The 13,660-nt window shown below is 47.5% G+C and overlaps 1 protein-coding gene across 2 annotated transcripts; it reads left to right on the forward strand.

The window, feature by feature from the left end:
• The first annotated feature begins 4,912 nt into the window (after nucleotides 1–4,912).
• Nucleotides 4,913–11,470, forward strand: EOMES (eomesodermin). Of its 2 annotated transcripts, none has more exons than XM_019745299.2 (6): nucleotides 4,913–6,143; nucleotides 7,164–7,318; nucleotides 7,962–8,083; nucleotides 8,537–8,695; nucleotides 8,780–8,841; nucleotides 9,590–11,470. In XM_019745299.2, exons 1-6 carry the CDS (start codon nucleotides 5,266–5,268, stop codon nucleotides 10,326–10,328), a joined length of 2,115 nt encoding a protein of 704 aa, XP_019600858.2. In that variant the 5' UTR covers nucleotides 4,913–5,265; the 3' UTR covers nucleotides 10,329–11,470. The 2 variants fall into 2 exon arrangements, with proteins under 2 accessions (XP_019600858.2, XP_019600860.2); XM_019745301.2 differs by having other exon boundaries at nucleotides 9,647–11,470.
• Nucleotides 11,471–13,660: the final 2,190 nt, after the last annotated feature.

A 13,660-nucleotide genomic window follows, 5' to 3' on the forward strand; every position in this document is an offset into this window, starting at 1 on the left:
CTATTAATTTAGGAAAATCTGTTTTTCCATTTATTATTATTATTATTATTTATTTTTAGGGAGAAAAAAAGCATTTGCACTTTAATCTCCATGTTTATGAAGCCTGAGACCTGACACCTTGGGCTCTTTTAGGTATCCTATCTTACAGATTTAGTAACCCTTTTCCTTCAATTAACAGATGAGCACCTACTAAGTGGCAGGCCTTTCAAGGTGCAAAGTAAGCAAGACAGGTGGAGACTGGTATAACTCTTTCATATTTTAATGTAGCCACAATTAGCCAAACATTCCCATAATTTATTTTTGAAAGTAATTTACTTTATTTGCTTTGCTTCATGTGGCTTTTCTTGTTATTTATGTGAATCTATGTACTTCCATAAATATCTTGATGATGATAGTGACAATAAAACAGTAGTTAACTCCAGGAATTAATCATTTGTAGTTTAAAAACTACTCTCATAAAAATTTATTGATTCAATGTTTAAGAAAAGATCATTTATTTTTTGTAATAAGCAACTTTTGGTATGTTCATTAACTTTTCATTCCAGGATTCCCCCAGCTCCTCGTATTTTAACAGTGAACAACCATTGCATTTAGGAATCTGAATATATGAATTGATAGCTAAAATAATAGGTTAAATTCGACATGTTTATTTGAAAAAATACAGTAAATTTTAACATAACCCTTTGCTAAACACATTGATGGACCTGGTGATTTTTTTAAAGCCATTGATCATTCTATTTTAGTATCACGGTGAAATATAAATTGTTATAAAAGTGAAACTATGTTGGTGGGAATATCTCAACTGTTGTCAACAGAATCAACACTACTTGCCTTTGCCAAAATGTTTTATCTTACGGGACATTTTCTTTTTTTAAAAGAAAAAAAGTGAAACACGAACAACCTTACGGTGATGAAAGCTCCCTCCCCCTTCAGAAAATCGAGGTGGCAGATCTGGCCATCAGAGAACAAAGGGCCAAACAGTGAACCCGAGATGGTGAAATAAAATGTAACGTCAACAAAGAAAAGGCCATAGATAAATAGTAAAAGGACCAACTCACCACAAAAAACCCATTGACGTTTTCCCAGAGTCCAGGCGAAGCGCTGGTGACCGGTTAATGTTGGAATGTTTTCCTAGGGTTAAAAGGAGAACCGGCAGCAAGTCTGCTCAGAATTTACAAAGTGTTTGAATAACACGGACAGTGTTTTGATAACACATTTTTAGTGGGGGTGAAAATAATAGAATTTATTGGGACGTTTATATAGGCCCCCTTGGTTGTGTGTGGGGGGTGGGGCGAGGTAAATCATATATCCCTGCACTCATCTATAACTGACCGCTGTAATTTATTCACACATGTGGATATGTATTTGATGTGTAATAGTCGTGTAACAGCCAAATGCTTCTCAGTTTTACTTTTAAAAGATGAGTGTCCTGATAGTGGTTTCATTTAAGAGAGAGAAAGGGGTAAAGAGGTCCCCTCGCCAGGATAGCAATCACTTTGTGTTATCAGGGTGAGACAGTGGCATGAAGTTAGTCTTTGAGACAACAGTACGAGATCTTTAATAAACTCACACAGGCTTGGCCTTGGCTTCATTGTAACCTTCAAAGGCTCCTGCTTGCTCCATCTCAGGCTGAAAGGTGCAAGATTTGAGTTAATCCAGCCGGCATTTGGGTCTGGAGTTCCAAGGGGTCTCCATGTTTCCTCCCCAGTGTTGATGTTTTTGTTCAGTGTATTCCAATACACTGTCAGTTGAGCCACATAAAACCAGGCACCTTTCAATAAATGTCTCATTTGGATTTCATGAAGCTTGGGGTGTAATTGAAATCAAACAGCAAACGGGCTGGAAGGCTCTGTTATTTGCCCACCCAATCTAAGGAGGGTGCTGCCTGACGTGTTCACAGAAGCCACTGCCTTAGGTTTCTTTTCTGCTTCTATTTCTGGAAAAGAGCATTTGGATTTTAAAGGGCGGCTGAGACACGTGAAAATAATGTCCATGTCTCTTTCCCTAGTTATAAGTAAAATTGAGCCAGCAAAAGGAAAGCCCATTCTAAGTAGAAAATCACAGATTTGCTCATCCATAATTCTCCAGGCATTGAGACTTGTATATTCCATATGTAATAATAAAAATGTAGTTAGTTAATTAATACAGAAGAACCATTAAATGTGATTTCCTTATCTCTATGAAGTAAGAAAAAAAATCTTTAATTGAGACAGTCCTTTTAATTATGTTAAAAAGATACTTGTAATATATATTCATAAAATGTAATATAAATTATATATATATTTTTTTCCATGTTCCAAAACTCCTGAGTCCCCAAACAGATTTTTTTTTGAAAGCTTTAATTAATCTTTATTTTTGGCAAGGGAGTAGGGAGCATAAAACAAAATGTCAAAAATGGGATTAATGGAATGAAAATGCCCTATTTCCATTCTTTTTTTAAACTTTTTTTATTAGTTTCAGGTGCACAAAACAATGTAATAGTTAGACATTTATCATTTATATCCCTCACACAGTGACAACTGCCCCCCCATCCACTCCCCCTCTGACATCGCACACAGCCATTACATTTCCACTGTCTCTATTCCTAATGCTGTACTCTGCTCCAGAACAGATTTTTAGAGCCTGAATTTTTATTCTCTTTCTCTTTGTTTCTGTGTCTGTAAAATGGGTTAAAGTTTGGGTAAAATAATAGATATATTAGGGAGGTGAAGAGAGATAAACTGCTGTTTCTTGCCCCAAAAATCAACGCTATACTGATTCCACATACTGTGTACGTATATATTTAATAATTAGGTAGCACTCAGAATGAGCCCACGCACTTTCAGGAGCTTGCTCTAGGGCTAGAATAAAATCAGCTCTTTCTGATGTGGCGCGAGGGACAGCTGGCTCGAGTTATTTGCGCCAGAGTGGGTCGGAACGATGCCTGTTGCCTGCGATGGCACTTTGCCACGCGCAGCGCTTCCATGGCCACCTCGAAAGCAATTTGGAGGGACACCGAGGCTCGCTTTCTCGCTGTGATAAAGCGCAAAACTGCTACCTACCCCCGGCTACCCTATCTTCAAATAATGTGAGATTCGAGCTCATCCCTATGTTTTCCTTAAACATCCCGAAGCTCAGGTCAAGGGTTCTGTGGAGGAGCCAACGAGTCTTGACCTGGATAGTGCTCCAAACCCGCCAATCCGCGCGTCCCCTTCCTTTCCTTGCTCTCCTCACTCCTCTCAGGGAATCTCCACTTTGAACATCACAAAGTCTACAAAAGCACAAAGGACTGGCAAAATTCAATTATTCGACCCTTCCCCGGGTCAAAATAAACCAAAAAGCCGGGGAGGTGAGAGTGGACGGTGGGCCAAGCCAAACCGGAACTAAACTAACCGGTGGGACGAGAGCAAGGAGCGCAGGGCTCAGCGCGCTCTGGGCCAGCTTTCCAGCGACCTGCAATCAGGCTGCTCCGCGCCGGACCTACAAGGCCCCCGCCCTGGCCCACTCGCAAAACTTGCTCCCTCCCACTAGCTGTGCCTCGACGCTGAACCTTCGCGCGCTCTCGGCTTTCACTACAGCGAAAAACTGGTAAATGCCCAGGAGCGTTGGAGTTGCGCTAAGGACCGCCTCGGTCTCTAACCCAGACGTGCCGCTGTTGGTGTTGCTGTGGGTTGAACCTAGCTGGGAAAGCTTCGAGCCGTTCTGCAGTGGTGTGAGCGCTCAGCAAATCCTGTGGCTGCCTCATCTGTTGTGGGCGAGGAGTTTCCCGTGTGATCGTGTTGGATTGGGGAAGGAGAGTCCTGATAGCTCAGCCGGAAAATGCGCTCCCGGAGCGATTACAAGCCGCGTCTGTAATTGCTTATTAACAGCGAATATTCAGGCTTGTCCTTATCAGCAACGAAATATGCCCCGTCTCGTGTAATAATAAAACAATAAAATATGATGGCATCACGCTTAACTCTACCTCTGCGGAAACGCACGAGAGAAACAGGCAGCTGGAGCAGAAGGGCTTCATTCAATATCAAACTGATTATTTCACTAATTATTCTACCTTCTGTGTTGTGAGGCAGAGGAGAGGCGCAGGGAATCTTAACCGCGAGGCTGCTGGGGGACCTTTGTTTCTCGGTGTCAAGCAAAGCTGAAGGTGGAGTGGGGGAAGAGCCGAGATTCGGGGAAACTGAGTGGCTTGGATTTTAAAGTGTGGGGAGTGAACGTGATTGCCTCCTGAAAGCAGGCATGTTGGCGTGAGAATGAGGGCGTGCCAGTGTCTTACCCCACCCAGACTTTTGATTCATAAGCTGAGGGCTTCTGCCCTCAAGAATAGCAGTCCCCGAATCCCAAAATCCCAGCACGAGGTTCCTCTCCACAAATCCTCCTCATTGAGTACAAGGATGGAACCAAAAGACAGGGAGCCCTCCCCTATCCGGAGGAAAGTGTGCCTTGAAGTTACAGCCCCTGACGAGGAACTAGACTTGCTTGGGCCTTTCTCCAGCTGGCCTCAGATCCCCACCCTCAGGGACTGGAGCCTCCCTGCAAGCCAGCTTGCTGAGCCTTTCTCCCTCCGGGCCTCTAAAACTTGCTTCCGCCCCCCATCCCCCACTCGGAACGTAGAGATGACTTCTGTGCCAAGAGTGGATGGACCCTGCTACGGAGATCCCAAACCCTGTTCCCCTAAACTCCAGCAAAATACATCAGAATTGATTCTCACAGCAGGAGAGTCTCAAAAAGAAAAAAAGAAGAAAAAGAAAAAAAAAATCAGACAAGGAAAAGTCGAAGGCGACTTGATCCAATTAGTATATGCCTAATTGAATTACTGTCACCCCCATCAGCCAATAGGAGGGTCCCGAGGCTGTGGGGCCGCGAAGCCCCTCCTTGCAGCACGTATATAAAGCAGCCAATGACAGCCTGCGAGTTTCCAAGTGGTCAACTTGACCGACAGTTTGGCAGTTGAGAAGGGCAGAAAGGCTAGCGCTAGGTCCTCGTTTACCAGGGCTTGAGTGTGGGAGGAGAGTGCGGGTTCAGAAAGGCTAGAAGCGCCGGGAAGGAAAAGGAGAGCGTTTCCACCTCCTGCCTTTCAAACTCAGTGCGCTTTCCTTGTGGAAAGGACACTGGGTTCAGGGCGCGCGAGTGCGCCTTAGCTGCCCGCGTCTCGCCAGGTGGGTAGCTCCGGCACTGGAGGAAGGGGAAGTTACCTTCCCCTCGGAAGAGGGCGCTGGCTCCCCCATCCTGCCTTTATAATAAGGCCTCGGGAGGAGAGGAAGCACTACCGTCTGCTCTTTGCAAAGCATGCAGTTAGGGGAGCAGCTCTTGGTGAGCTCGGTAAACCTGCCCGGCGCGCACTTCTACCCGCTGGAGAGTGCGCGAGGCGGCGGCAGCGGGACCTCCGGCCACCTCCCTGGCGCGACACCCTCGCCTCAGAGGCTGGACTTAGACAAGGCGCCCAAGAAGTTCTCGGGCAGCCTCTCGTGTGAGGCAGGGAGCGGGGAACCCGCAGCTGCCAGCGCGGGAACCCCCGCGGTCATGCTCAGTGACGCCGACACCGGGGACGCTTTTGCCAGCAGAGAGGCAGTGGCCAAGCCAAGGCCCCCGGACGGCCGCAAGGGCTCTCCCTGCGGGGAAGAGGAGCTGCCCTCAGCCGCGACTGCCGCTGCTACTGCGGCGGCCGCCGCCACCGCGCGCTACTCCATGGACAGCCTGAGCAGCTCGGAGCGCTACTACCTCCAGTCCCCCGGGCCTCAGGGCTCCGAGCTGGCCGCGCCCTGCTCGCTCTTCCCGTACCAGTCAGCAGCCGGGGCGCCCCATGGATCTGTGTACTCGGCTCCCAACGGGGCGCGCTACCCCTATGGCTCCATGCTGCCCTCCGGCGGCTTCCCCGCGGCTGTGTGCCCACCCGGGAGGGCGCAGTTCGGCCCGGGAACCGGCGCTAGCAGTGGCTCGGGCGCAAGCAGCGGCGGGGCAGGTGGCCCTGGAGCCTATCAGTACAGCCAGGGAGCTCCGCTCTATGGGCCCTACCCTGGGACGGCAGCCGCGGGTTCTTGCGGAGGTTGGGGGAGCTTGGAGGTTTCTGGTTCCAATTTACGCGCCCACGTCTACCTGTGCAACCGGCCTCTGTGGCTCAAATTCCACCGCCACCAAACCGAGATGATCATTACGAAACAGGGCAGGTGAGCGCAGCGCCGAGGGGCCCCGGGTCTCGGGGATGAACAGTGAATGTGTGGTCCTGGGGAAGGCTGGGGTTGCACTTTGCTAGGAGAGTGTTTTTCCTAGCGCAGTAAGTGGAGACTCCGCATCTTCCAATTCGTTGTCCCTCCGGGTCCGCTCACCCGCGCGGTTTGTGCAGGGTGTTAATGTTACGGCAGCTTCTTCCCTCCGGTTACCCTCACCTGGACTGACAAGGCGGAGGCGAAAATGGAAACTGGGGCTTGTTCACACAGCTGGATTTACTAGATCCGCCCGCTCGGCGGTACGCTGCTCCCTTCTTTCCTGAAAGGAACCGCTGATGGGGGGAGGTGCAAGGGTTGGCCTGGTGAGCGCAGTAGATGGGCTCCCGCAGTTTTAGGCGCCAAGGTCTCCCTGGGACGCCTTTGGAGGATGGGCGTGAGGACCAGAGCCCCGGCTTCCGAGGGTTGGTCAGCGTAGTTTGTTAGGCAGGCCTTAGAGCCAGACCTGGCTGGGTTTCGCGGGTGAGAAAGTTCTGATACACATCCAGCTGCTAACAGTGGTTAGTTACATATGCGGAAAGGCAGGAGTGAGTGCTGGGAGAGGGGCTGTCGAAGGGGACTTTTAGTTTTATGGGTAGAATTGAAAAAAAATTTTTTTTTGACAGGAACAACTTAATGTTGTTCTTTGGCACTTGTACGTATAAAAATGAATGATTTTTAACATCAAGGAAGAAAAATGAGCATCTAAAAGGGTCGAGAACTTGATGGGGAGGGCGCAGAAACACGTGAGTGGGAAATACTAACTTTGGGGCAAATTATATAGAAACAGGGATGTTCAAAGAGTTGTCAACGCACAAATATTTCACACAGTGTCACTTTATCTACCGGTATTGTTTTCATTCTGTAGACTTCTAAATGTTGTACTCTGACCCTACCCCTGGTGTCCGCAAACCTGGCCGAGTATGGGCCTGCTTTGGGGCATCGGGATTAAATCGCTTATCCTGGTTCTATTCCCTTGCACAGGCGCATGTTTCCTTTCTTGAGCTTCAACATAAATGGACTCAATCCCGCCGCTCACTACAATGTGTTCGTAGAGGTGGTGCTGGCGGACCCGAACCACTGGCGTTTCCAGGGAGGAAAGTGGGTGACCTGCGGCAAAGCCGACAATAACATGCAGGGTGAGGAGAGAGTAGGCCCCGGCGGGGTAGAGGGGTGGGGAACCCTTGACTCTGGCAATTCACATTTAAATGTAGGACCCCTCCCCCCCAATCTGGGACCTAAACAGGAGTTTCTTCGTGTTTGTTTGACTGAGGGAGAAAATTGTTAAATCAGACTTCCTGCCTACCAATATATAAAACTTAACCCTACTCCACAACCCCCGCCCCTGCGTTTGAGAAATGAATTGTCATAAACTCTCCCGGTGGCAAAGACTCTTGGCATTCTCATCTTCACTTGAGAAAGTCCTCCCCAAGATTGAATCCCACCTGTAAAAATCCAACTATTTCCATCAGATGTTGCCCCTTCAGCTTTATTTGAACTTCATGAGGCATTTTCCGTTTGCTCCGTTTAAATATTTTGAGATAGTGTTAAGATGAGTGGGGAAGGCTGGAAGCACACGGGCCTTGGGGGTGGGGGGGAGGATATTAGGCGAGTCTGGTTGGTCTCCACTGGCCTTCTTAAGCAGCTAGTGCTGGGGAGATTTGTGCTGTAAGTCCTGCTCTTAAACCTTGCCCATTGGTAGCAGACATCCCTCCCCCTTACTCTCCATTTGTAAACAGCCCTATCTGCTTGGGTTTTGTGTTTTGTTTCATTTTCTCTTAGGCAACAAAATGTATGTCCACCCAGAGTCTCCTAATACTGGTTCCCACTGGATGAGACAGGAGATTTCCTTTGGGAAATTAAAACTCACCAATAACAAAGGCGCAAATAACAACAACACTCAGGTAGAGTGACAGGAGTGGGGTATCTTCTGGCTCTAGATCTCTTTTCTAACAAGTTTCCATACTCTTCACTGTATTTATATTTACAGTGTCATCTGTATTTCTAAGCGGTTTATTTTATTTTATTTTTTATTATTATTATTTTTTGACTTTTCTCATTTTCGCTTTCTTACTAGATTTCAGTAACAGTGAGTTGACTATTAGGAACAGAAATACTGAAATCTTTGGAGGAATTAGGAAACCAATAGGGAAGAATGTTTCTCCAACATGCATACCCAACTATGTTTTAAAAAATGGCCATGTCAAGAGCTTGAAAATGGCAGTAGAAAAAAGGTAGCTGGTGGTGGGGAGTAAGCAGAAGTCCCATTCCACATATGTAATTTGTCAAAATCTACTCTTGTTGAGCCCCTAAGAGACTTTTTGGATTTGACCCCTCTTTGCCTGTACCATTTCCAGATGATAGTCCTACAGTCTTTACACAAGTACCAACCACGATTGCACATTGTTGAAGTTACAGAGGATGGTGTGGAGGACTTAAACGAGCCCTCAAAGACTCAGACCTTTACCTTCTCAGAGACGCAGTTCATAGCCGTCACTGCCTACCAAAACACCGACGTGAGTATCCCAAACATCCCAGAGCTCTCAAAGCGAGGTCCAGGGTGTTAAAGCACTCAATGACTATTTTCCTCCCCTATCTAGATAACGCAACTAAAGATTGACCATAACCCCTTTGCAAAAGGCTTCAGGGACAACTATGATTCGTAAGTACAGCTTTTATTTATACTTGCATGTCATTTTGAAAAGGCATACATAATCAAACACTTTCCTGAGAGCATAGTCCAGGAAGAGATTTCATATTTGGGATCTTTACATATATATCTTGGCTAATCTGGCTTTAGAATTTTTGCTGAAGTGTTTCTTTAATTTCTAAAGAAATGTTGAGGGCTTAAAAATCAGGAGCGGTTTTTTTTCTTTAAGATTTAAGTGGAGATTTGAAATTTTCATAATGTGCATTTACATACCTTCCTTTCCACTTAATCCAACTTTTTTATCCTCCCAGGAGCAAGTATTATTACTCTCCCACCTCTTTTTTTTTTTTTTTTTAACATAAGAAAAACCTGAAAGTAAGAGGATGTAATTTTCACAACATCAGCAACAAGGCCCTGCAAATGCCTTTTAAATTTGGGATTTCTCACAGCACATCAAGCATTCCTTCCATCACACTGACAAGGGAGACTTGCTCTGAGTTCTTCAAATCCTAGGACTAGCCAAGGTGGATTTTCTATGGTTTAAATGCTTAGTGCCTTTTGCTTAGGTGGTGGAAAATTTTTCTCGATGAACCAAGAGTTCAGCTCAAATGGCCCACTGCGTCTCTTACCTCTCCCTCCATTCCAACAGACCAGCGCTCCCCATACAGAGCCCCATACACCAGCCTTTTTTATTTCTGGGAATTTGGTTTGTTTGGGGACATTAGGTGTTTTTTTTTAAGTGTTTCTTTTTATATTGTAGCATGTACACCGCTTCAGAAAATGACAGGTTAACTCCATCTCCCACGGATTCTCCTAGATCCCATCAGATTGTCCCTGGAGGTCGGTACGGCGTTCAGTCCTTCTTCCCGGAGCCCTTTGTCAACACTTTACCTCAAGCCCGATATTATAATGGCGAGCGAACCGTGCCGCAGACCAACGGCCTCCTTTCACCCCAACCGAACGAAGAGGTGGCTAACCCTCCCCAGCGGTGGCTCGTCACACCTGTCCAGCAACCTGGGACCAACAAACTAGACATCAGTTCCTATGAGTCTGAATATACTTCCAGCACCTTGCTCCCATATGGTATTAAATCCTTGCCCCTCCAGACATCCCATGCCCTGGGGTATTACCCTGACCCAGCTTTCCCTGCAATGGCAGGATGGGGAGGTCGAGGTTCTTATCAGAGGAAGATGGCGGCTGGACTGCCATGGACCTCCAGAACAAGCCCCCCTGTGTTCTCTGAAGATCAACTCTCCAAGGAGAAAGTCAAGGAAGAAATTAGCTCTTCTTGGATAGAGACACCCCCTTCTATCAAGTCTCTTGATTCCAACGATTCTGGGGTATACACCAGTGCTTGTAAGCGAAGGCGGCTGTCTCCCAGCACCTCTAGTAATGAAAATTCTCCCTCCATAAAGTGTGAGGACATTAACACTGAAGAGTACAGTAAAGACACCTCAAAAGGAATGGGGGGGTATTATGCTTTTTACACAACTCCCTAAAGAGTTATTTTAACCTCATAAAAATGAGCTAACTTTTTGCAGATGGACTTGGTGTGTTTTGCTGTCTTCTTTGCCTAGGTTGCCAAAAAGATGTTTGCCTCCCACCTTGATGCATCCTGTTTTGTGCAATTCTCTAAAAGAAGGTGCCAAAGCTTTTTGATTGCTGCAGGTAACTGAAACAAGCCTAGTATTTTATTTTATTTTTTCAAAGTAAAGTTAATGGAGGAACTTTAAAGGGTTTTAAAATTTGAAGGTTATGCAAGATTGTGGATTTATTTATTGGAGACACTAAATGTTCAGAGAAACAGGCTGTGAAGATTGAGTGCTGAGCACTATGAAATGAGTTGAAAGCTTTGGTTCTTATTTCTATTTTTAAATCTGTAAGCAAACAGAAGCCTGTGGTGGTTAAAGTATTTTGCTTCTGGAAGAGAAAGGCTGGGCCTTGAGCTCGAACAGTGGACTTTTTTGCTGTTACCTTCTGTTAGGGACAAAAGAGGTTAGACCTGGGAGGCAAGAAAAATAATGTGAAGGTGCTGGTTTTACCTGACTTTGATTTCTCCCAGGCTTTCAAAACAAGCCATGTTTGCCCTAATTCAGGATTGCCTCACTTGCTAGGCCTCTTTGTTTCCCCCCACCCCACCCCCTCTGGCTTGTAGGACTCAGGAGAAGGCAAGGGAGGGAGTAAAAAAAGAAGAAAAAGGAAAGAAAAAGAAAAAAGTTAAAGTGTACAGTTGTGTGTGCTTAGATACACTGTAGAATAACGTGGAATATATTGTACAAATAGTCTACATAGGTGTCTGAGAGTATGTAAAATTGGTGCTTTGGCTCTGTAAAAAAATTGCAAATCACCTGACAACAGCTGCAGGGGCAGGGGGATAGTTTTTCTCCTCATCCCCACCATATTTTGGAATATTCTGTTTACTTCTTAGATAGTTAAGAATGTATTCAGCTACTCTGTACTAACTTGAACCGTGTCTAAGGAAAAACGCCTATTTCGTGCTCTTCCTTTGCCAACCCCACCACCCAACTTGGTAATGTGAAGAAAACCTGATGCCACAGCTCCTAGAGGCTTTTTAGAAATCTTGGATTTTTATGTACAGTTTTAGTCATTTTTAATAAATGTGGTTCATTAAGGGAACAGATACAGCTTTGTCTTCTGTACTGTGGGTTTTAATCTTTGCTTTAAAGATCTTATTTTACTTCCTCCTCCAGCATGAACCAGTTTCCCACTAACCAGTTTCCCACTAACCTCTTTCCCCCATGGAAGGCTCTAGAATCTCTAAGTGGACACTGTAGTCACCAGGGGGCTGAGGATGCTTTTGTTTATCTTCTTTTTTCCTGGAAGATGAATGGGGTTATTTCCTCATCCCACTGGGAAGTCTGGACAATGGGTGTTGGGGCTAAAGCGTGGGCGTTGCCGGGATTCAAGATTACCCATACCAAGCTAATCCAAGCCTGGAAAACCTCCGCCCCAGCCCTTGATGTCCGGGCCGCGGGGCCGTAACCGCTTAGCTCTGTGGGCTTTTTCCTAGGCTTGCTTGGGGCCACCCATCCCCGGACTTATGTGGGCTCCCTGGGAACCCCCGAGGCCCTCTGAGCGCCCACGAGTTCCGGGTACACGAGGAGCCGCGGGGATCTAGCCGCCCACAGTTGAGCTTCTGCCCCCGCCTGCGGCTTTCTTCTTCGTGGAGCCCTGGGGCTCACCCGCCCGCCGCGGGCTGCGTGCCTCGGTAGCTGCTGGCCGGGGGGGCACTTTGCGGTCAGTCAAACTAGCCCGGGTACGTTGGGGCTGCGGCGCGGTCGCGACACCTCCAAATGAAGATTCTAGTCCCGCGCACCGCCCCACTGCAAACAGCGGCCTGGCAGCAGTTCGCATCGCGTTTAGCTCCGTTTATTTGCCTCTCATTCCCCAGTAGGGCGCAGGCCATCCCATCCCCTGGCTGAGCCCTGGGCTGGCCAGAGGTAAACCAAGGAGTGGGGTGGAAGGCCCTTTGTCCCACTGCCAGACGTCCCGCCAGGCTTATCTGCAGACGGCTTCTGACCCAGCTTGCAAACTTTTCCAGCCCCCCTCCTGACCCTCCCGGGGTAAAGGTCTGGCCAGGAGGGTAATTCTGCTAACTGTGTGGCGCGGAAATGCAGCTGCTAAGAGGATTAGCTGCTGGGAGGCGAGCAATCTGCCGGGACCTCCCCCACTTCCGCGCCCAATTAAGACTGCTAGGAGCTTGTACCTCGCTTTCCCCCAGTTTCCCATTCCATCCACCCTTCTGGGGCCCGAGTTCTGCCCGCGCCGCCCGTGACCTTGGGGGATCTGACTCTAGCCCCGCGGGCTCTCTGACCGTGCAGGTTCAAAAGCTTTACCAAAAGAAGTGAAAGCTCTGAAGTGTGGTGTATGTATATTTATTCTGGATGACAGATTCAGACTCGGGGAAGAGGACTCCTTCCCTGATCAGTGCGTTCCCTCTTCCCATTTCCGAGGAACCACAGCGTATTGGGAGATGCGATGGAATTTCGAAAGGGTGCTCTCCTGTTCTGCCCTCTAGAAAGCCCGGAACTGCTAATCACCACTAGGATAAAGCCAACTCTGGCCCCCGTTTATTTCGAGTCCTGTATATCTTTGCACCGCACGGTAAAAAGAACCTGGTACTTGTGAAAAGTCCCTCACAGTGTTTAATAGAAACGTTAGTAGCTGAGTGGCCCCAATTAACACCTTGTGATAAGGCATTCCTAAGATGGAGTGTCAGACACCAAATTGTGAAGAGATGTATCTAATTAATCCTCCTAGGATGACACCGATAAACAAGCTTCTATTTAAATAAAGATCAAGGGCTCGGCGCCCCTTTGTTTAGATTCTCCGCCAGGGTCTCCGCGTTTGCACCCGCGCGGGCGGCGTTACCTGCGCTGCGTGGAGACTCCAGCTTAGAGGTCTGCTGGCACAGGAGGGCTGGCTTCACCTCTGTTCCGGCCTCAAACGAAAATATACAATAAAACAAGTAAATAAACCGCAACGAAAGAGAAAAAAGGCAAAAAGAACCCGACTTAGAGTTGGAAATAGTGTCGTTTACATTGCCAAACACTTTTTGTTGTTCGGGTTTAAGGGGGGGGGGCAAAACGAAAAAAAGCAGCCCACCCGTAGCCTCTGGAAGTCTTTTCTGCTTTGGGGAGAACTCGGAGCAGGACCTTCCTCCATCCTCCACCGCATCTTCGCACGAGTTCGCCCCCCCACCCCGTTGCCCCAGGATTTCCCCCTCTCAGTGCTAAAGCTGAGAATTGCTGGGACCTTGGGTAGCTTTCTTGGGGGGTGGAGGGAGAGCCTCCCGCTGGGTAAAGCAGGA

This window comes from Rhinolophus sinicus, linkage group LG10 (genome assembly GCF_036562045.2).
Source record: "Rhinolophus sinicus isolate RSC01 linkage group LG10, ASM3656204v1, whole genome shotgun sequence".
Classification (NCBI taxonomy): Eukaryota; Metazoa; Chordata; class Mammalia; order Chiroptera; family Rhinolophidae; genus Rhinolophus; species Rhinolophus sinicus.